The sequence below is a fragment of the Podarcis cretensis genome (assembly GCF_951804945.1).
Source record: "Podarcis cretensis genome assembly, chromosome: 16".
Lineage (NCBI taxonomy): Eukaryota > Metazoa > Chordata > Lepidosauria > Squamata > Lacertidae > Podarcis > Podarcis cretensis.
In genome coordinates this window covers 32,689,037-32,713,337 of record NC_137186.1, presented here as the reverse complement: position 1 = coordinate 32,713,337, position 24,301 = coordinate 32,689,037, and the positions used below count along the sequence as shown (strand labels likewise).

At 45.0% G+C, this 24,301-nt stretch overlaps 1 protein-coding gene and 1 long non-coding RNA gene across 3 annotated transcripts in view; one reads left to right on the top strand and one right to left on the bottom strand.

The window, feature by feature from the left end:
- The window catches only part of TANGO2 (transport and golgi organization 2 homolog), a gene marked incomplete at its 5' end in the record, with an annotated part of 105,670 nt that extends 91,315 nt beyond the window's left edge, over positions 1-14,355 (bottom strand). Inside the window, one exon of one of the 2 annotated variants that reach the window (XM_079957057.1) lies at positions 14,264-14,355. In XM_079957057.1, the coding sequence (XP_079813183.1) occupies positions 14,264-14,355 (92 nt within the window). The remainder of the gene's footprint in view (positions 1-14,263) is intronic. The other variant, XM_079957059.1, reaches the window with a different exon arrangement.
- The window catches only part of LOC307205152, a 153,840-nt gene that overhangs the window by 67,902 nt on the left and 61,637 nt on the right, over positions 1-24,301 (top strand). The gene's annotated exons all lie outside the window — the stretch shown is intronic.

The window sequence follows — 24,301 nt, the reverse complement described above, 5'->3', positions numbered from 1 at the left end:
CTTCTGCCATAGCCGCGCGCAACCCCTCCGGCAGGGAGAGGCTCCACGGGCTATGGCTTCTTTAGCCCTGCGCAGCGTCTCCTCTCCCGCAAGGAGAGGCTGCACGGAGCTATGGATTCTTTAGCCCCACGCAGGGTCTCCCGGGAGGCAGAGGCTGCACGGGGCTAAAGGGGAAGCCAAAGCAGCGAGCGGGATCCATCCCGCCCCCTGCCTTGGCTTGCTCCATAGCTGCGTGCAACCCCTCCGCAAGGAGAGGCTGCACGGAGCTATGGATTCTTTAGCCCCACGCAGGGTCTCCCAGGAGGGAGAGGCTGCACGGGGCTAAGGGGGAAGCCAAAGCAGCGAGCGGGATCCATCCCGCTCGCTGCCTTGCCTTCTTCCATAGCTGCGTGCAACCCCTCTGGCAGGGAGAGGTTGTGTGCAGCCTGTACGCTGCTCTTTGGGGCTGGGGGAGAAAAATATTTTTTTCCTTGATTCCCCCCCCCCCTAAAAACTGGGTGCGCCCTATGGTCCGGTGCGCCCTATGGTGCGAAAAATACGGTACCTTGAAAGCACTCTTTGCCACTCTTTGAAAATTGCTACCCCCTTTAATATGGGGATAGTTTGAAACAAAAATAACATCTTTGGAAGGACACTCATTTTTATCGTAGATATTCTACCCCAAAAAGATAATTTCATTCTTCCCCACACCTCTAGATCTTTCTTTATCCCATTCCAGACATAGTTGTTCTGAAACAAGTCAATATTTTTGGGAGTTAACCAAATTCCTAAATATTTGAGCTTTTTCACCACCTCTATCTCTGTTCTTTGTTGCATTATTTCTATTATACTTTGATCCATATTTTTTGTAATTATTTTGGTTTTCTTCTTATTTAGTCTGAACCCGGCCACACTTCCAAATTTCTCAATCTCATCCAAGACTTCTTTTACACTTTCTAATGGTTCTTCAATCATAATTACCAGATCATCTGCAAAGGCTTTTACTTTATATTCATTCTGACCAACTGTTACCCCTTTTATTAGTTCATTTTGTCTCATCGACCTCAAGAAAACCTCTAGGACCATTATAAATAGTAATGGCGAGAGTGGACATCACTGTCTAGTTCGTTATTTTTATATCTTCTGTAGTCACATTATTTACAATTAGCTTTGCTTTCTGCTCTGTATAAATTGCCCTTATCCCATTAAAGAACTCAGTCCCCACATCCATAAACTCTAAATTCTTCAACATAAAGGCCTTTTCTGCATCAACAAACATTAATATGGCTTGTTTCTCATTCCTAGCAGTCAGATATTCCAAAATATTAATTACATTTCTTATATTATCTTTCATCTATGTGATTTCCGTTCTCATCCTGGGGCAAAGTTCTTAACCTGGTTACTTCCAGGTTAGCAGAGTTTGACACCCAAAGTGTTTGTAACCCGAGGTGTTTGTAACCCGAGGTACCACTGTACAATTGACAACTAGTCCTGCTTACATTTTAGTATATGGCATAACATCAACATTTTAAAGTGGTTCTGAAAACACAAAAAAATGGATATTTCAACAACAAAACTTAGTGGTGTTGTTTTTTGCACAATACTCCTGGTTGAGAAATGACCACATATGCTTTCTGTGTGGTATAAATATTGCACAATGGTTGGGGGGATGCTTAAGAGCAGCTCTATTATGCAATGCCAAAAACAGATGGCCAGAAGAAGAGTTATGCTTGAGAATTGTGGAGGGGGTGGGGAATCATAGCAGCAGTCATGAGTATTTATCGCTTTTCACAGTTACCAGGTAAAACATTGATCAATTCTCTCAGCTGTTACCCAACAGTATTAATTTCTTGCTTTTGTACTAAATAAGAAAGCCATTTATTAAGCCCTAAAGATGTGTAGCAATTCATTTACAACTCCAAATCCAGTCACACCTGTAAAGTACTGCTGCTTGTATAGTTCTACAGCTTGGGAAACAAATTAAACTTTGGCACATAGTACTTAAATTTTAACGTGCATTTGATTCACTTGCTTGTTTTTATGAGCACACAACACGTGCGCTTCCACTTGGCTTAAGCTTACCGCAAAATTCCTATCTTCTAAATATACAAAACATGGATTGAATAAATATAGGAGCCAGAGAAACTGGAATAATCTAATTTTGAATACTATCTGAGAAACACCTTGTCACAGTTCCAAGTCCAATTCACTGAAATAAACAGGGATTATGCCTTAGCCTAGTGCTGTTCTTTGACAATTCCCCTATATTTCAACTGAGATTAAAGATACTTCTGATGGGTTGTGCTATTTATGAAGGCTGGTGTGGTATAATGCATTACACTGGGAACTACTATATTTAAACTACGTCAACAAAAAAGTAATATAACATCTACAACAGTGTAAGAGGATTCACTTATTTTTACTAGAATCCTAATACCATATAAAGCATATACATTCACTTTTAAAGTGATTTTCAATATCCACCCCGTTTCACTCAATGCCCAGGTGAGTTTACTTATAACAGATGTATCATGTAGTTTAATGTGCCATTTTCTTAATGCAGTCATTTGAAAATTCCTCAGGTATTGTTAAATCTTGGTGTTGCAATGATGTAAAACATAATCCATTCTTTTACTTCCGGTACAGTCCATTTTAATATTTAAAATATTGAATACTTTTTAAGGTAGAAACTTAACTTTCCAAAAGCACGTATTTGCCTTCAGAATCCTCTAGCACTGCCATAAGATCACAACCAATGAACAAAGTCCCTTCCCTCTTGTATACATTTCAGAAATTTCCAATCATTTTTATATTATAATTAGCTCTTGATATCACTGCAATATCATTTTTTAAAATTATGTTCATTTAATCATATTTGATATTGTAATAGGGTTGCAATACCATTGATATCATTTTAAAACTATTTTCATGTAATACAGAAGCTACTTTATTCATTTACTTCTTAATTACTGTGACATGTGTCATTACTACCAATTTTATTTATTACATTTATACCTCACCTCTTTCTCCACAACAACCCTGTGTGGTAAAAGGTAAAGGACCTCTGGACGGTTATGTCCAGTCAAAGGCGACTATGGGGTTGCAGCGCTCATCTTGCTTTCAGGCTGAGGGAGCCAGCGTTTGTCTGCAGACAGTTTTCTGGGTTATGTGGACAGCATGACTAAACCGCTTCTGGTGCAATGGAACACCATGACGGATACCAGGGCACACAGAAATGCCGTATACTTTCCCACCACAGCGCTGCTTTCAAACTGCTAGATTAGCAGGAGCTGGGAAAGAGCAACGGGAGCTCACTCTGTCTCAGGGATTCGAATCACCGGTTCTGATCGGCAAGCCCAAGAAGCTCAGTGGTTTAGACCACAGTGCCACCCATATCCCGTGTGGTAGATTAGCCTGAAAGACAGTGACTGACCCAAGGACCAAGTGGGGAACCCTGGTCTCCCAGGTCCCTAGTCTGACACTTTTAACCACTACAGCACACTGGCTTTAAGGCGATTGTGATGGCACAATGAAGTCCAATACAGCTTGGTACTCAGTTACTTAAAGGATCATCTGTCCCTTTTTCAGCTTAAAGGTAAAGGTAAAGGGAGCCCTGACCATTAGGTCCAATTGTAGCCGACTCTGGGGTTGCGGTGCTCATCTTGCTTTATTGGCTGAGGGAACCGGCGTACAGCTTCCGGGTCATGTGGCCAGCATAACTAAGCCGCTTCTGGCGAACCAGAGCAGCGCACAGAAACGCCATTTACCTTCCCGCCGGAGTGGTACCTATTTATCTACTTGCACTTTTGGGTGTGTTTTCAAACTGCTAGGTTGGCAGGAGCAGGGACTGAGTAATGGGAGCTCACCCCGTCACGGGGATTCGAACCGCCGACCTTCTAATCGGCAAGTCCTAGGCTCTGTGGTTTAATCCACAGCGCCACCCGCATCCCATACTTTATCAGCTTACCTGTCTGAAAACCATCAGTGGATACCCTTCTTTGTGCTACATGGCCTGGTGAGATTTGTTATGCTGAGACATGGGAGAGTGATTTCTCTGAGCTGGCACCCAATTTATGGAGTGCCTTCCTCTCTATGATCTACCGGGAGCTGACTTTTTGCTTTCCAGTGCCAGGTGTTGATAATATGTTACTCCCTGGACTGCGTGCTAAAATGTAGTTGGCTGTGTTCCATAGACCAGTGGTTCCCAATTGGTGCTCCGCGGACCCCTGGAGGTCCAAGGCACCATTCATGTAACAAAAAACTACCATAGAGGTATCAAAATTTTCAAAAGTAGGGGGTCCATGGCTTGACTTTTGAAAAGGAGGGGGTCTGCAATACTTAAGTTAATTGGGAACCACGGGCTATAGACTGTTAAGAGGCTGATTTGCTTTATCTGTCCTCATTTTATTGTATAATTCTATATATTACAGTGGTGCCCCACAAGACGAATGCCTCGCAAGACGAAAGAGTTTTCCGTTTTGGAGGCGCTTCGCAAAACGAATTTCCTATGGGCTTGCTTCGCAAGACGAAAATGTCTTGCGAGTTCCTGCAGGTTTTTTCCCCTCCCCCCCTTTTTCTAAGCTGCTGTCAGGGAACTGACATCAGAGCGAGAGGCAGAGGCAGGGCTCCAGAGCGATGCCGGAGAGGGGACCAGCAGGGGGGAAGGAATTCAGCGTAACACCAGTAGAGAAGAGAGGGAGATGGAGGAAGTGGAGACAGCTCTCCAAGACCCTTCACCAGAGACTAGTGGAGAGAGTGCTGACACGCCCCTGCCTTCCCCATACTTGCGCAGACAAGTTCCGCGCAGGGAAAGTAGGAGGAGACTAGGCGTAAAACAGCTCTTATGCTGGAAGAGGTTCAAGAAACACCCACTGACGGATTCTGCAAGTGACTGACCGGTCACGGAGTGTGAGCTGTCAGACAAAGCATGGTTGGCCAGGCAATATAACTAAAACTGAAGGCAACTTACGCACAAGTAACCCCCTTACAGCCATTACAGCCGCTAAGCCGCTTATCCGATAAGCCGATAAGCCGCTAAACCGCTAATAGCGCTAATCCGATAAGCCGTCAATGGGCTTGCTTCGCAAGACGAAAAAACTGCTAGACAAAGAGACTCGCGGAACAGATGTTGGTTGGGGGGGGGGGTTATTGCTGATTGCATCCCACCCCCACCCACCCTGGGATGGCTTGCAATGAAAGGCATGTCACACATATTTTAAATAAATTAAAATATTATTGTTATTTAAGGGTCACATACTCCACATGGCCAAGAATATACAAAAAGGCTGCAGCAAGAGTTAAACACTAGCCTCACAGAAAAGACTCTCCACTGGATGACACCAGCAGCTATTTGAATACACTTTACCAAGAATACCAGAAGGCTGGATGCTGCTGGAATATCTAGTCAGTTTTCACAACCAGCCAGCATCCGGGGCAGACCTCACCATAAAGTAAGTGTGAAAATAGTTAGATGATAGATTCCAGATTTCCATGCCTCCGGTCTCCATTTCCGTATGTCACAAAAAGGCTCAATGGGTCATTATTTTGCTTCAGAAGCAAAGTATCTCTTAAGGCCAGCTCTGACAGCATGTACAGTTGTATTGTCAGACAATGATCATCACAAGTACATCAGCAGAAAATCGCTACCTCTAAAGCTGTCGCACGCAGCACCCAAGGCTGACTGAAGACATTTATTCTTTAACTCTCACTGTAGTCAAAGGTTACTTACAACCGGCAGATGGAAACTGACTTCAAAAGAGCTTTGAAGAATCAAGGTCAGAGAGCTAATGCCCTGAGGATTTATAGCAGTCACGAAAAGGCATTGGCACATACAACTAATTATACACATTGGTTGGTGGCTATTAGCTATGACACCCATGTTCGCGTAGCCTAATATATATAAAATATGTAGATACTTATTGATAAATGGCTAGCAAAAAGTGGTATGCAACACGCTTAAAAAATGAAGGTCAAAATACAATCAATAGAGCAAAACAAGTAATAATCAAATATATGCTGAGCAGCAAAAATGAGATACCAAGCCATATTGCTATTTCCCAAAGGTTTATTTAAAAAGAAATGTTTTTAACATGCGTCAGAAACCACAGATAGACTCATGTTGAATGTCCACAGGGAGTGTGTTCCAGAGTGTAGGCACCATTATGGAAAATGATCTCTTCTGAGTAACTGCCAGGTGGAGCTCATGAACGTGCAACCGTACCAGGAGGGCCTCTTTGAATGACCATCATGACCAGGAACAATAAGGGAGAAGGTGGTCTCTCACATAAACATGTTCTGTACTAAGGGAACTCTGGGAGAGGTGAGTGAGGGGAAGTTCTGTTGTGCAGCCAGCTAGGACTGCTCAACCTAGTGGAACTGTTTAGTTTCACATTGCCTGTTATTATTTTTGGAGAGGGTTGTTTGAGATAGTGTAGAATACTGCCTTCCAGTGTTTAAAAACTGTGCTCACAATCAGTTGCACTCAGCTAAGTCCTACTCATAAGGAAACCTATTAGCTTCAATGGGTCTACTCTGAGTAGGAGTAGCATACACTACCCATTAACAATATTTTATATGAAAAACAGTAAGAGAGGAACTAATATTGCAAACTAAGTGAGCAACTCTATATGCACTTATGTGGATAAGCAACCATGGAGTGAATGAGATTTAATTTATTCTGAGTTGACATGCACAGGAAGAAGTGGATAACTCAGTTGGTTAGAGCATAATGCCAAGGTTGCAGGTTTAATCCCCATATGAGACAGCTGCATATTCTTGCATTGCAGGAGTTGGGTCCCATCCAACTCTACAATTCTATGATGCTATGATTGCCCTGTAAAACAGTGGGGTCTGCTGCTAAAACCCTAACCAGGTTTAGAAGAGAAATTTCTTAACTTATCAGTGAAAAGGGAGGAGGGGGTCCAGGCAGATATGCCAAGGAAGAAGCTGCAAGGTTTTTGAATGAAGACTCTCTCACATATCCCAACACACTTTTGCCTGAATAACTGTTAGAAGAGAATCTTCATCAGATCATAGGGGACTGGCACTATGATACAAGAGCTAGTGGTCCTTTAGATAGGCAGGACTTAAGCAATTTAGGGCTTTAAACGTGACCACAAACATCTTGAACTGTGCCTGGAAACTAAATGGTAACAAACACTCCTGCAAGCATGGGAATCCACAGGAATGTTTTGGGGGAGGTGCTGAGAGGAGGTAACAGGTCAATTTCTTACAATAAAAGGAGTAGTGTCTGTACATTTGGTCTCATATCTCAGGTTTTACAAATGGTAGAAATGCAATGTTCTTTTAATGAAAGCTAGAAATTATGGTTGTGGGAGAGCTTGCCCCCACCATGGCCTCCCATGGCTATAAGTATGCTTCCACCATGAACCTAGCTGCCACATTCTGGACCAACTACAGTTTCCAGAGACTTCACAGAGGCTGCACCCATAACAGAGCATATTACAAATCCAATCAAGGTAGGATTAGTCTAACCATTGCTAGGGGCATCCTGCTCAAGGATGCTAACTGGTTGTTATATCAATTAAGCTGGTATCTCTGTAAAATTCATCTGATTTCCCTTCTACTACTCACAAAACCAGATTACTCCAATATCATAAAAGAGAATTGTTCAAGGATTTTCAATTACCATCATTTGCTTACAATAAAATAAAGCCATTTTGCATTTAGTAAATTAACATTTAAAAGCTTATTTCTGAATATAGTCAACACTGACCATTTTGCATTCACCTTAATGCTTTCCTCGGGAGTACTGTTGAGTATTGTACTTAACAGCTTTCAATTGCCTTCTGCAGGGTGAAATGGCCAGGTGCTAACAACATTATACATAGTTCTACACATATTTAGCAAAAAGAAAACATTTTAGAACAGAAGTCACCAAGGAAAAACACAAGCCTGTTCTTAAGAGTGCAGAATCTCCACTGGTTTGGTTTGCAGTACTAGAACACAACACCTTCAATCAATTATTTCCTAAAGGGCTGCTGATTTTGGCAAGAGCAGCAGGAAAGACAGCGCTCTATCAATCACTGGTTTTGGAACAGACATGGTATCATAACCTATTCCACTACAATATTCTGAAATAGGGGAGAATGCAGGCAACACAGATTTGCTCAAGGAACATGTGTGGAACCTGTGGCCCTCCAAATGTTGGATTACAGCTCCTATCCCTGACCATTGGCAATGCTGGCTGGGGCTGATGGGAGTTGGAATCTAGCAACATCTGGAGGGCTACAGTTCTCCACCTCGGGCCTAAGGCTTTTTAAAAATGTGTGATAGTGTATCAGAGCAATAAACTGAGCACTGTTTTCTTGCACAGACTTTTGAGGGAGATGCCACGCTAGAAACCTGGGTTCTGATACACTTGAATACCAAACTCTCATATTTTTTAAAAGGCAAGATAAAAAGGTATAACATACAAACAAATCAGTCCTTTGCTGACAGGTAGTCCTGAGTACAGAGCTTCCATCCACAGAGTTCCCACGCATATCATGAAAAGCTCACTCATTACAGAACTGTAAAGCGCTGGGGATAGTTTGGGGTTTTGGTAACACAACTTCATTTTCAGAACTTAAGTTTCTGAACCTCACAGTTGCAGAAAAATAAACACACAATGCTACTATGCACCCTGAAAAGTCATTTCGCCCAATGTAAAAGAATAAAAAGGATTGCCGTTCCTTTCTTGCTTTTCTACACCAACCCTCCTCCTGTGCATTTAATGTGCAGCTCAACATGGAAATAGTAGATGTTTCTCTTATACCAAGGTATAAGGTAAGCCCCATTGAACTCAAAGGTGAGTAGACAGGATTGTCTAGCAGAGTATAAGGATTGTGATTAAGCTTTCCCCATTACTTTACCTCAAAGCAAGGAACAACTTCTTTGCCAACTTTATTTTCTCATGCCAGGCTTCTGCGTAAAGATGCAGGCCCAGTAAAGAATTAAAGAAAGGTTTGCAGCTGCGGTTGTGGTGGGGGTGGAGTGGGAATCCTAATCTCCTCTTCTGCTCTTATTTGGTATGCAGAATCAGCAGGTGGACAGTTTCAAGGACTTGAAGACAAACACTATTACCTGATTGCTACTGACCAAATAGCTGCTAAAGGTGCTGCTAAATTCAAAAGTTGATTACACTCGTGACAGACTTAAAAGAAAATGTGTGGAGTTATCATTGTTTAAAGATACTTGCCTGATCTCCTGCACAAGCCCACGTTGGAATCCACTCAGTTGTGCAAATTTAAGCATAGACTTTCCTTAGGGCCAACCATATGTTATGATGGAGATCCATGGTTACATTTTAAAAGAATAAATTGAAAGGGGTCTCCATAGAGGGGTCTCAATTTGTCCACAATGGCAGCACTATTGTGATGCTGTTTTGCTGATCAAAATTACTCCCCCAGCTGCTATTTGCCCTGTGAGGGTCTTGGACTGAAATAAAGTGACAACTCCCTCCCTCTTGCATTTTTCATTTTTAAAATAAATAAATAAACAAACCACAAAATACAAGGACAGTTCTTCTACATCAGGCATCCCAAACTCAGCCCTCCGGCTGTTTTGGGACTACAATTCCCATCATCCCTGACCACTGTTCCTGTTAGCTAGAGATGATGGGAGTTGTTAGTCCCAAAACCGCTGGAGGGCCGAGTTTGTGGATGCCTGTTCTACATAATGGCCCACACTAATAGAGAAAGCCTAAGGGACGCAGGTGGCGCTGTGGGTTAAAGCCTCAGTGCCTAGGACTTGCCGATCGAAAGGTCGGCGGTTCGAATCCCTGCGGCGGGGTGCGCTCCTGCTGCTCGGTCCCAGCGCCTGCCAACCTAGCAGTTTGAAAGCACCTCCGGGTGCAAGTAGATAAATAGGGACCGCTTACCAGCGGGAAGGTAAACGGCGTTTCCGTGTGCGGCTCTGGCTTGCCAGAGCAGCGATGTCACGCTGGCCACGTGACCTGGAAGTGTCTCCGGACAGCGCTGGCCCCTGGCCTCTTAAGTGAGATGGGCGCACAACCCCAGAGTCTGTCAAGACTGGCCCGTACGGGCAGGGGTACCTTTACCTTTACCTTTAAGGTGTACTGCTTCAAAATGAGGTCAAGAACTAAAAAAAATATTTATGTAACATCACTATCACATCTTTTCCTATGGAATTCAAGGCAGCACACATGAAGTTCCCAGCAGACGTCAAAAGGGTTATCATTAGCAAGGATTGCTAAACTTGTATCACTTTGTTACAACTGAAGTTCCCCCTTTCCTCCCAGGAAATCAAAGTTACATATGTGGTGTGTGGCCCTTCAGTTTTATCCTCACTACAACCCTGAGAGGTGCTTTGGGCTAAAAGACGGTGATTGGGCCAAAATTAGAGTGAATTTCCGTACTAAGCAACGATTGACCCTGGATCTTCCAAGTCATGTGACTATCCCCAAATCAGAAAAACAGCACGACGTTTTTCCATACCTCAAGCAGAACTCCTGGGAATAAACACCTGTGTTTCCAATGGTTGTTTTCAGAACTGTAGTTTGTATTTTTTTCTGCTTCCTTCCCCAACCCATATTTCTTGTTTGCCATGTCTTTTCAATTGTAAGGGTAAGAAATATCTTACTACAGGTTTTCATAAGCTGCTCTGGCCACCTTTTTGGCTAATCAGCAGGGACAAAAGTGCTTCAAATCAATAAAACAATTTACGACTCTTTTTTTTCAATACAGAGAAAATACAAATTGAAACAAGTCAATACACACAAGGGTGGGGGGAGAAGAACGCATGAGAGAGAGAAAGTCCACAACTCTTTCCCCAAAAAGGTTACTTTTCAACAGACAGGGGGATCTGTTACATTTGTTCGATGCCGAACAAGACTCCCTCAGATGAGCCTCCATCTGTAATCTGTGAAGTCCAACACCTCACTGAGGACTATGCATTGTTGTACACTAATCAAGAAAGTGTAAAATCCTTGCTATTTTGCTTTACTGTGTAAGTTGCTTTGAGGCACTTGAATGCAAAAGTGAAACAAAAATAATAATTCTCAGAGAGGTGGTCTCATTGGCATAAATAGACCTAACAACTGGATAAGCTCAGTTGGTAAAGCATGAAATACCGTATTTTTCGCTCTATATGACGCACCAGACCACAAGACGCACCTAGTTTTTGGAGGAGGAAAACAAGAAAAAAAATATTCTGAATCTCAGAAGCCAGAACAGCAAGAGGGATCGCTGCGCAGTGAAAGCAGCAATCCCTCTTGCTGTTCTGGCTTCTGGGATAGCTGCGCAGCCTGCATTCGCTCCATAACACACACACACATTTCCCCTTACTTTTTAGGAGGGGAAAAGTGTGTCTTATAGAGCAAAAAATATGGTACTTGATCTCAGGGTTGTGGGTATAAGCCCCACATTGGGCTATAGTTTCCTGCATTGTAGGAGGTTGGACTAAATGACCCTAGCGGTCCCATCCAACTCTACAATCCTACGATTCCAATTTAGTTGTGACCATTCATTTCATTTTGCTCCCTAAGTCGCTTTGAGGCACTGGAGTGCAAGAGGGCAACTAATAAATAATGATGATATTCAAGAATTGGTCCCATTGGAATGGAGCAAGCAAGTTTTCTCCTGCTCCGGGGGCAGGACTTGAACCAAGTTACAAAAACGGAGATTCCAACTGAACATACGGGGAAACTTTCTGATGTTAAGAGCTGTTCGACAGTGCAACGGACTTCCTCGGGAGGTGGTGGACTCTCCTTCCTTGGAGGTTTTAAAGCAGAGGTTGGATGGCCATCTGTCATTGGATGCTTTAGCCCCATGGTTCCCAACGTGGGACACACGCCCCACAGGGGGAGCAATTTGAGTTTTAAGTGGGGCAATTCAAGAATGAGTTATTAACAGTTAATGGCCTTTTAGGCTTCCTCCACGGAGTTCACTTTCCGAATAATAAGAATTATATGTCACGTGGGGGGAGGGCACACGAGGATTTTAGAGATGCTTAGGGGGCAAAGGGACGCGGGTGGCGCTGTGGGTTAAACCACAGAGCCTAGGGCTTGCCGATCAGAAGATCGGCGGTTCGAATCCCCGCGTCGGGGTGAGCTCCCGTTGCTCAGTCCCAGCTCCTGCCAACCTAGCAGTTCAAAAGCACATCAAAGTGAAGTAAATAGGTACTGCTCTGGCGGGAAGGTAAGCAGCTTAGTCATGCTGGCCACATGACCCGGAAGCTGTACGCCGGCTCCCTCGGCCAATAAAGCGAGATGAGCGCCGCAACCCCAGAGTCGGCCACGACTGGACCTAATGGTTAGGGGTCCCTTTACCTTTACGTGGGCAAAAAAAAGGTTGGGAACCGCTGATCTACAGCAAAAGGAAAGAGCCTCACAGCTTAGATAGGGAGACTGGGCTGAGGGTCTGCAGAAGGTACACAGACAGGAGTTAACTGGAGCATGAGCTTAGCCAAGGTGGGGAGGCAGTCGCTCCCCACCCTCAGCCAAGCTTGGGAACCACTGCTTTAGCCGAATATATCCTGCATTTCAGGGGGTTGGACTAGAAGACCCTTGGCACCTCTTCCAATCCTATGAATCTATTTCTGAAGGAGCATCTCCACCCACATTGTTCTACCCAGACACTGAGGTCCAGCACCGAGGGCCTTCTGGCGGTTCCCTCACTGCAAGAATCCAAGTTACAGGGAACCAGGCAGAGGGCCTTCTCAGCAGTGGCACCTGCCCTGTGGAACACCCTCCCACCAGATGTCAAAGAGAACAACAACTACCAGACTTTTAGAAGACATTTGAAGGCAGCCCTGTTTAGGGAAGCTTTTAATGTTTGGTGCATTACTCTATTTTAATATTTTGTTGGAAGCCGCCCAACAAATATTATTATTTATGAATGTACCCAAGTTTGTCAAGGGACGGGGGTGGCGCTGTGGGTTAAACCACAGAGCCTAGGACTTGCCGATCAGAAGGTCGGCAGTTCGAATCCCCGTGACAGGGTGAGCTCCCGTTGCTTGGTCCCTGCTCCTGCCAACCTAGCAATTTGAAAGCGCATTAAAGTGCAAGTAGATAAATAGGTACCGCTCTGGCGGGAAGGTAAACGGCGTTTCTGTGCGCTGCTCTGGTTCACCAGAAGCGGCTTAGTCATGCTGGCCACATGACTCGGAAGCTGTACGCCGGCTCCCTCGGCCAATAAAGCAAGATGAGCGCCGCAACCCCAGAGTCGTCCGTGACTGGACCTAATGGTCAGGGGTCCCTTTACCTTGATGATGATGATGATGATGATGATGATAATAATAATAATAATAATAATAATTTTTTATTTATACCCTGCCCTCCCCAGCCAAGGCCGGGCTCAGAGCGGCTTACAAACAATAATAAAAACAAGAAGAATGATTACAACTTAAAAACAAAAATAAAATACAACATTAAAATAATAGAACATTAAAATATTAAAATGTAGCCTCATCGCAGGAGAAGGAAAGGAAAAAAGAAAGAGAGGGAGGGAATCAAATTGGCTCCAAGCCAAAAGGCAGGTGGAACAACTCTGTCTTACAGGCCCTGCGGAAAGAAATCAGATCCTGCAGGGCCCTGGTCTCATGGGACAGAGCGTTCCACCAGGCCGGAGCCAGGGTTGAAAAGGCCCTGGCTCTGGTTGAAGCCAATCTAACTTCCTTAGGGCCTGGGACCAATAGGGTGTTGCTATTTATGGACCTTGAGGCTCTCCGTGGGGCATACCAGGAGAGGCGGTCCCGTAGGTACGAGGGTCCTAGGCTGTGAAGGGCTTTAAAGGTCAAAAGCAGCACCTTAAATCTGACCCTGTACTCCACCGGGAGCCAGTGCAGCTTGAAAAGCACTGGATGAATATGCTCCCATGGCAGAGACCCCATGAGGAGCCTCGCTGCAGCATTCTGCACCCACTGGAGTTTCTGGGTCAGCTTCAAGGGCAGCCCCACGTAGAGCGAATTACAGTAGTCAAGCCTGGAGGTGACCGTCGCATGATGAATGAATGGACCCAAGTTTGTCCCGCCCCTTCATTCCAACGGGTCTGCTCCGAGGGCCGCCAAGACCCAAGGCAGCCCTAAGTCAAGAGCCCTCCATCCCTCCGCGGAGAAGGGAAGCCGCGCCCCACCCATCCAAACGTCAACAGCCGCTTCCCAGCATTGGAAGCGGGAACTGAACGGAGGGAAGAGCCGCTTCTTTCCTCGCCCTCGGGCCAGGGCGCCGCCGGGCCCCGCCCTCAGCCGCCCGGTTCGCCTCCCGGCGCCAAACCGCCCTCAGCCGCCCTCAGCCGCCCTCAGCCGCCTCTCCTCTTCCACTTACCCCCTCAGAAGACTAAGCGCGCAAGAACCGCCGAGCTCCCTTCGACCCGCTTCCGGGAACACAGCCCACCTCGCAACAACGGCCGCGCTCATTCGCCTCTCGGGTCTGACCACGCCCGGCGCCCGCTCATTGGCCAGCTTTGAACGCACCTCGCGCCGGCCCCTCCCTCGAACCCGCCTCCTCCTTCCTTCTTTTTTTGCTCCTCGCTGATTGGCTGGCTTCGCCAAGAGCAGCTGAAAGCCTCTCAGGCTTCTAGAAGAGGCGTGGCTTTTTCCTTTAGGTAGGGAATGTTTTCCCTGGCTGTTCCCTCCTCCTGCTCGGCCCTTTCTCTCCCTTTCAAATAAATTTTATTTATTTATTTATTATTCTTTCTGTAAATGTCTTTTTTTGGGGGTGGGGGAGAAAATATATACAGTATATATAACGTTTTTGATTTTGCATGCACAGAAAATAGCGTTTTTGGAAAAAAATATTATGCAAATATAAGAGGGAAATAAGTCATAAGTTTAATAGAAATAGATAAAAGCAGTACCGGTACTTTTTTCTGGGGGGGACTCAGGGGTACACACACCCCTAAACATTTTGTGAATCTTTGTACTTTTGTCCATTTACTGTATTTGTTTTTCCCAATCTTAACTATAAAATGGTGATTTTCTTGAGTCAAAATGAGAGTTACCCTAAATTTTTTTTTAAGGGGAAAAAAGCACTTGCCGATCAGAAGGTCGACGGTTCGAATCCCCGCAACACGGTGAGCTCCCGTTGCTCGGCCCCTGCTCCTGCCAACCTAGCAGTTCGAAAGCACGTCAAAGTGCAAATAGATGAATAGGTACTGCTGCGGTGGGAAGGTAAACGGCATTTCCGTGCACTGCTCTGGTTCGCCAGAAGCGGCTTAGTCATGCTGGCCACATGACCCGGAAGCTGTACGCCGGCTCCCTCAGCCAATAAAGCGAGATGAGTGCCGCAACCCCAGAGTCATCCATGACTGGACTTAACGGTCAGGGGTCCCTTTACCTTTATCTTTACAATAGGATAGGTAGAGAGTTATACAGTGGGTTGAAGACAATGGAATACAGAAAAGAATAGGAGGGAGGAGAAGACACACAACATAATTAGGTGTATAAGATTGAATGCACCAAAATTCTGTTACATGCTGGATGCAGACTTAGGTTGTGTGCATATTTTATTTTTGCTTTTTATATCATACCTTTCCTCCCAAGGCTCAGGGTGGTGCACAAAGCTCCTCCCTTCTCTATATTATTCGCTTAACAACCTTGTGAAGTAGGTTAGGGCTGAGAGATGGTGACTAACCCAGTGAGCTTCATGGTTTTCAGTTTGGCATAGTGGGCAGTTTAGGTTTTCTTTCTCTCTTTTAAACCCAATACATTAGAGTTTGAGGGGGAGGAGATGCTATTGTGACCCACTTATCTGAAATTGCATTTCAATAAATTCATGCATGCTATTACCATTCACCAGTTGTGGATGCTGAGACAATGAAAATTAAGGCCCATAAACAATTTTCTGGGGGTAAGTCCCACTGAATACAGTGGGACTTACCTTCTGGGTATTACACACATATTTTTTAAGTCTCATAAAGTCGTCATCTCCCCCCTCCCAAAAAAAAAAAATCTAAATGCTTTACAGATATGAGGCTAGGATTGCCATCTTTCAAAAAGTAAAAACCAGGACGTCCTGAAAGTTGTTGAGGTTTTCTTTCCCTGATTGACTTGCGTAAGATCCAGGACAAAGTGCCACCTTTGAAATCCCAATAATGTCTGCGGAAATCTGGACGTATGGCATTCCTATTGAGGCCAGATCTCACAAAGAAAGCAGTGAGTCAAAGGTTGCAGACCAAGTGAACAACTTGTTCACATAAAGTTGGGAGCATACTGAGGTCTTTTTTCTGGCTATATTCACACCATACTCGTAAAGCACCACTTTAAATGTTCATGGTTTCCTTCAATGTATTCTGGGAGCTGTAGTTTGTTAAATGTGCTGAGAGTCCTTAGGAGACCCTATTCCTTTCACAGAGCTACAGTTTCCGCATAAGAAGAACTGACTGTTAAACCACTCTGAAGATTGTAACTCTCTGAGGGTAATGAGATGGGGTGTCTCTCTCAGCATCCTTGACAAACCACAGCTTACAAAATTATTTGAGGGCAGCCATGCCTGTTTAAAGTGGTATCATAATGATTTAAATGGTTTGTGCAAATGTGGTCTAACCCTTCATCTCCCGACTATCTCCTCAGGCTCCACCCACTTGTAGAGGCCATCAAAATCTTAAAGGACCACTTCATTAGCTTAAATGCAGGACTGATGAATGCAGTGGTTCCTCAAGCTCAGTATAAGGCAGTGTTTCCCAACCTTGTGCCTCCAGCTGTTTTTGGACTACAATTCCCATCATCCCTTGCCACTGGTCTTGCTAGTCAGGGATGATGGAAGTTGTAGTTCAAAAACAGCTGGAGGCACAAGGTTGGGAAACACTGGTATAAGGCACCCATGAGGGTCCAGGCTCTGGTCCTGGCAGACTGAGAGGTTCTTGTCTGACAGCTTCAGTCACAATCAGTTCAAAGCCTTGAACTTGATCAGTCTCCTTAGCTGCTGCATCAGATTCTGTGTCTGGTTTGCTTCTGCATTCAGGTGTCATGCCACAACCTGTGGTTCTCCAGATGTTGTGGAACTATAAAGGTAAAGGTAAAGGTACCCCTGCCCGTACGAGCCAGTCTTGACAGACTCTGGGGTTGTGCGCCCATCTCACTTAAGAGGCCAGGGGCCAGCGCTGTCCGGAGACACTTCCAGGTCACGTGGCCAGCGTGACATCGCTGCTCTGGCCAGAGCCAGAGCCAGAGCCAGAGCCAGAGCCGCACACGGAAACGCCGTTTACCTTCCCGCTGGTAAGCGGTCCCTATTTATCTACTTGCACCCGGAGGTGCTTTCGAACTGCTAGGTTGGCAGGCGCTGGGACCGAGCAGCAGGAGCGCACCCCGCCGCAGGGATTCGAACCGCCGACCTTTCGATCGGCAAGCCCTAGGCGCTGAGGCTTTAACCCACAGCGCCACCTGCGTCCCGTTTTGTGGAACTATAGCTCCCATTAAATAAAATGATCAAGTCTTTGAAACTCTCCCAAAGGCATTGAATGGACTAAGTCTTCCATCATATCCCATGGAGAAAAAGGCATGGCTCATCAGGAAATGCAGGACCACGGAGAGCTCCAATTGAGCAACTTTTTCCACAAAGGTTTTCAGGCTCCACTCCACTTCTGTTTCATAACCTCTCTTTCGATGTGCTTCCTGCTCCACTGGATGCCTTCCATTTTATAGCCTCCCTCCTGGAGTGTTCATTGTGCCCACGGGACTGGTGATTTGTGGGGGGAAGCTTCTTGTTCCTCGGAGGAAGGTGCTTGAGAGAGTCTGGGTTCTGGCTCTACAGGCCCTGGTGGTCTAAGGGTTTCCTCTGGGAGCTTCTACCCAACAGTCTTTGATGCAAGGACCTCCCTATCGTGGATTTTTTAAATAAAGGTGGGTTTTTTTTTGGACTTTTGCAAATATTTCCTCTGATTCTGTGGATACCTCCCTCTTGTTCAAATCAGTGCCATTTTGGGAAAAAAACTGGGAAATGTTATAGTGTATCTAAAGTCAGTACTATTGTTCTTTAAAGAAAATAAACTATTCACCAGCTATGGGTTCCTCCTCCTTAATGGTCTGACAGTTTGGCTAGCAAGATTAAATTAGTCTATTAAGCTCATGCAAATATTATGCAGATTGAGTGGGAAAATCCAAACCTGCTGGAGTTCTCCTTTGCATAATACATTCTAATTGTGACTGCAGAACAATTTACCTGCTCTGGATTTTAAGGCTGTTTTGTTACTGTGGTTGGAAGAATTATATTGTTATGATGGCCTCTGTTGTACACATCACGCACCAATTGCAAAACAGTAGCCGGAATAAACACACAGGCAGCATTTCAGTGTGAAATTGGTTTCCAAGGCGCAACAGCTCTGATCAAGTCAAGCTGCAGTATCTATTAGTACACACGGAGCTACAATTGATTATTTAATGTATGTGCAGTACTTTGAGGCAGAGAACACTCATCGTTTCTCAGAGATGACTCGGTAACTTACTATATTGAGACCAGCAGATAATTTTGATGTTAAGCAGAAGAGATTACATTGGGAAGCAGTGCCTCAGAAAATGCTTTTGAATGGTTGATTAGAGTATAGCGAAACATGTCATAAGCTATCACTCAAGAGCCCAGCAAAATGAGGTTGTTTACTGCAGGTGGATTTGGATTAAAGGTGGTGTAGAATTGTTCTGAGATAGCTTAAGGTAGTCTCTTGGAATATTCAGATTTGCATTACTGAGGCAGCCTTGGTGATAAATGCCAGTGAGTGGCGGGAGCAATTTGCTTTAAAAAATAAATAAATCATGTTTTGCACCTGTCATCACAATTTTTGTTATGGGGAGGCGACTGCGCCTTTAATCACAAAAAAAGGAAAAAACAAGATGGTATGCAACATAATCTGATTTATGTTTTTACCTGGAAAGTAAGCCTAGTTGTATTCAAGGAGATTACTCTCTGGTAAGAGAATACATAGGAGTGCAGCCATCTAACCTGTGCATGTTTACTTGGGACCCTGAAATTTGCAATGTTTACAGAAAATGTTTATGGTGGGAATCATATGTGGAGAGTGGAATCTTTCCAAAAACAGCCCAATGAGGACTGAAGATGCTTAGCAGCCACAATATACTGACAGACTGGACTGGAGTATCCTGGAGAAGGCACACCAGGGTGGAACAATGGACTCTGCACTGCAACTTTTTGTTGCAAGTCCTACTTGTAAGGACTGGATTATTGTGCTCCTATAATGAATTTAAAATAATATACTGTTTGTAAGATGTACACAAACACATACACAATTGTTATGTTGTGTTGTTGTTGTTATTTGGATTTGTTGGTAGTTTTATCTTGCCCAGGGCAACCCAAAGTGATTTACAAACAACCAAATAAATAGACAAAACCCCCACATAGATACATTAAAACGAAGAGGAAAAATAAATACATCAAAAACGTCTCACTAATAGGCCACTAATAGTTACAACATCAAAGGTCTGGTTTTAGAGGAAAGTTTTTGCCTGGCACATTATGTATACAAGGCCTTCCTTCTAGTGATGTCAGGTGAAAATTCAAGCACTTGCCAAAATTATAATAACACAGGTATCTTCTTAGCATCAGTTTGTCCAACTGACACACAATGAACACAATGAACATCATGGGAGCTTTTATTATCAATGTTGAGGGCAAGTGAATGGATTTTTATTGATAACCAAGGGTGTGGAGTGTGTCTATCTCCATGAGTGTGTGCTAATGTATGTGCATTTAGCTATTGAAAAATGTATTGGCCAGAAAACACAGTTCACAACAGATCCATCAAAGTTTTGATCTGGTTCTTCACAAACTTTTAAGGCATTGGAGTTTCGTGCAGGAAACAGGGAGATGAGTTTACAACCCATCTCAGCCATCAAAGTCTTATTTTATCTAGATGACTATGTGGACTCCATTACTTGATTTTAAACATGGTGAGTTGGTCCAAAAGGAGGGGTATGAATGAATGGAATATTTACTGCTAAAAGCTATAAGCCGTCACAATTGGGAAAGGAAGGGTAGCATTGGTATATAGGTGATAACTCTGTAGGAATGGGATCATGTCAGGTTTCGTTTTGCTGTTGAAAAAAATATGCCCGGTGTTTCACTGCAGGAGGTAGGAAGTCCACAGCCCACAAAGAACACAAATGGGTTCCTGAAGCAGTGTTGTTAGCAGAGGCAAAAGCCTTGCTGGCATTTGCAACTTTAGAAAAACAACTCAGTTTACTGTTGCCGCATGATTTGTGTTAACAGCAAGGATGTACCCATGACCTATACATGAAAGTTGTATTATTATCTTTTCAAGTTACCTTAGCTATAATCATTAATCAGTGCTGGATTTATGTATAAGCTAAACAAGCTATAGCTTAGGGCCCCACTTTCTTGGGGGCCCCCAGAAAATTTAAAGGAAAAAAACAACCTGGGTCACATTTCCTAAATATAAGATAAAAAAACAAATAAAACAAAACCTACATACAGCAACAGTGTTTTGTAGGCTCCTATGTGGTAAGTAATGGCCCCTGACTGCTAGCCTGCTCCCTAAAATATCACTGGTTTCCTCATTAATTGTATTTCAGTTCAACAATTACTTTGATAAAATACATATTTTGTTATGTGCAAATGGCTTTAGATACCTATTATGTCCATAAATTACCATATAGCATATATTCAACACAAAAAACACCAACAATTTGTTGTTGGCAAAAGACAGCTGGAGATATAAAGGGCCCCATATAAAGGGTGGCGCTGTGGGTTAAACCACAGAGCCTAGGGCTTGCCGATCAGAAGGTTGGCAGTTTGAATCCCCGCGACAGGGTGAGCTCCCATTGCTCAGTCCCTGCTCCTGCCAACCTAGCAGTTCGAAAGCACATTAAAGTGCAAGTAGATAAATAGGTACTGCTCCAGCGAGAAGGTAAATGGCGTTTCTGTGTGCTGCTCTGGTTCGCCAGAAGTGGCTTAGTCATGCTGTACGCCGGCTCCCTCGGCCAATAAACCGAGATGAGCGCTGCAACCCTAGAGTCAGTCACGACTGGACCTAATGGTCAGGGGCCCCTATACCTTTACCTTCCGTAGCTTAGGGCCTCATCATACCTAAATCCGGCCTTGATCATCACCACCATCAACTACATCACATGCATGGAATAGGAAGGGTTGAAATGGGTGTGTGCCATCTCTGACCAACAATGCCACAGATACTGATAAGCATCAATGTTGCCCATGCCACCAAATTTCACACTGTACTCGCTAGTGCAGGCATGGAAATCCATGTAACCTTCCTGGTGGTGCTAGACTACAACTGCCATCATCCCTGGCCATTGGCCATGCTTGCCACGGCTGATGGGAATTGGAGTTCAATAGCATCGGGAGGATCATATATTTCCCAGTGTTGCACTTCCACAATGGAAATACACATGTGTGATATTCAATAGTGTATTTGGGCAGGGAGGTGATTTTGCAGCTCCCTAAGCATTTAGGTGAGAGACGCGGGTGGTGCTGTGGGTTAAACCACAGAGCCTAGGGCTTGCCGATCAGAAGGTTGGCGGTTCAAATCCCCACGACGTGGTGAGCTCCCATTGCTCGGTCCATGCTCCTGCCAACCTAGCAGTTTGAAAGCATGAAGTGCAAGTAGATAAATAGGTACTGCCCCAGCAGGAAGGTAAACTGTGTTTCTGTGCGCTGCTCTTGTTCGGCAGAAGCAGCTTAGTCATGCTGGCCACATGACCCGGAAGCTGTACACTGGCTCCCTCGGCCAATAAAGCGAGATGAGCGCTGCAACCCCAGAGTCGTCCGCGACTGGACCTAATGGTCAGGGGTCCCTTTACCTTTACCTTTAAGCATTTAGGTGAGGGCTGTTTGTGCCGTGACAATTGCAGTGATCCCGTCACATTTGTTGCCAGTATTGAAAATAACTTCTAGAAAGGGCAACATACATCAGATGGCCAGGCAGGCTTGAACAAATTGCACCATCAGCCTCGGTTCCTGGATTGTACAATAGGAATAACAGTGCCCCCTCTCTCACAGTGTTGTTTTTGTGGCTGCCTCTTTTGAAAGCGGAGGGTGACAGCCTACATTACAAAGCTGTTTGAACCCACATCCTAGCTGAGCTTCTGACACCATTCAAGGCATCACATGCTTACTCTGGATTTTTCCCTGGGAAGCCTGCAAATGTCAACAAATGGACTCTAGTACCTGCGAGGATGAGAAGATTCATTGTCTACTGAAATCAAATGACCCTTTCTGGAGAGGTTTAGTCAGGGGTTATTAGCTGTTCTTCCCATTTCCCAGATTGGTGAGCTGTTCCAGTGTAGCTTCTGTAGCTGATGCACAAACACAGGATAAAATGTGTCTGGGGAAGCCCATCCAGGGACCTAGAATACGGAGTTGTGGGGAGGAGATGGAGAGAAAGAATGAGCCACCGACTGACTGAAACTGCTTTGACAAACAATCGGATTACCCAACACAAAGAGAGCAGCAGCCACAAGGGCGTCCGGCAAGACAGATCCCACCAATCGGGTGGTGGTCGCTGGGTATAAGAGAACCAATCCACAGACACAGCTGTAAAAACTGGGACGGTGAGTGGGGAGTCTGTCTGTGGCTCCCTCTGCTTGAAGCCACAAATGCAAGTGAGAATACTTAAGAAGGAGCCCCATGGTGTTCAGTGGAGTGGGGGCTGTGAGCCTAACTTTTACTTACACGGGAGTAAATCCCCGTGGAATTCCATAGGACCAGGGCTGGATTTAGGTTTGATGAGGCCCTAAACTACTGAGGGTAATGGGGCCCTTTATATGTCCAGCTGTCCTTTGTCAACAACAAATTGTCGCTGTTTTTTGTGTGTGTTGAATATATGCTCTATGGTAATTTATGGATCTAATAGGTATCTAAAGCCATTTGCACATGCAGAATGTAAAAAGATAAAGGTAAAGGACCCCTGACAGTTAAGTCAGGTCACAAATGACTATGGGGTTGCGGCGCTCATCTCACTTTACTGGCAGAGGGAACCGACGTTTGTCCACAGACAGTTTTTCTGGGTCATGTGGTCAGCATGACTAAGCCGCTTCTGGCAAAAACAGAGCAGTGTATGGAAATGCCGTTTACCTTCCCGCTGGAGGGGTACCTATTTATCTACTTGCACTTTTGGATGTGCTTTCGAACTGCTAGGTTGGCAGGAGCAGGGACCGAGCAACGGGAGCTCACCCCGTCGTGGGGATTCAAACTGCCAACCTTCCAACTGGCAAGCCCTAGGCTCAGTGGTTTAGACCACTGTAGATAAATAGGTACTGCTCCGGTGGGAAGGTAAACGGCGTTTTTGTGCGCTGCTCTGGTTTGCCAGAAGTGGCTTAGTCATGCTGGCCACATGACCTGGTAGTTGTACGCTGGCTCCCTCAGCCACTAAAAGCGAGATGAGCACCACAACCCCAGAGTCGTCCGCAACTGGACCTAATGGTCAGGGGTCCCTTTACCTTTAAGTCCCTTGGAACAAATAGGAACTTGCTGGGATCAGACTGGGGCAGGGAACGAGGGAAGAAGGAAATGAAATAAAAAAGCATTGCTTGGCAGAATATCTAGCAATAGCACGTTGACTCATGCTCATTGGGGCTTACTCCCAGGTAAGCGTTCAGGGGATTGCAACTGGTTTAAAGCCAAACTAGTTTCAAATTGTACCCAGTTTGAAAACGAAGCCTTTTCAGTGCGGTGTTGCGTTGCAGTTGTGGAGAGCCTCACACCAGGGTTCAAATCGCCCCCTCCCAGCCACGAAGCTCATTGGGTGACCTTGGGCCAGGCAGTTTCTTAGCCTAACCCACCTCACAGGGTTGTTGTGTGAGGGTAAAACGAACATGGGGGGCGGGAGGAGAACCATGAACACCACCTCCAGCTCCTTCCTTGGAGGAAAGCTGGAATATCAACGAATTAATTATTATTATTATTATTATTATTATTATTATTGCAACCTTTCTATTGTGGGGAGGGGATCTTTTGTGTTTGTTTGTGGCGAGTGGGGGAGGGAAGTCGGAAGGACGAAAAGTAGGATCTGGTGCATCCCCGATCCTAAGCACGTGGCCTTGCAAGTAAGCCCCCCGCCCCGGCCAGCTTCGCCCTAAAATGTGCAGGGAATGGCAGCTCAGGATTTTGGAAAGTAATAATAATAATAATAATTCAAACCTCCCCCCTTAATATAATGAAGATCTGTGCATGCTGGCCTATTAAAATTATATTTGGAGGGCTAGAGAAGAGATCCAGACTTTCCCTCCCTCTCGGCGCTGCTCGTGGGGTCGTCGGCGTGTTCCCCTTTTGCTCCCTCTGCGGGCAGCGAGGCAGCTGTGTGTGACTCTCTCTCCGATGCGCCCAGGCTGTTGGGCTAGACGAGGAAAGCTTTGCAGGGCCGGGAGAGGGCAGCTGGGA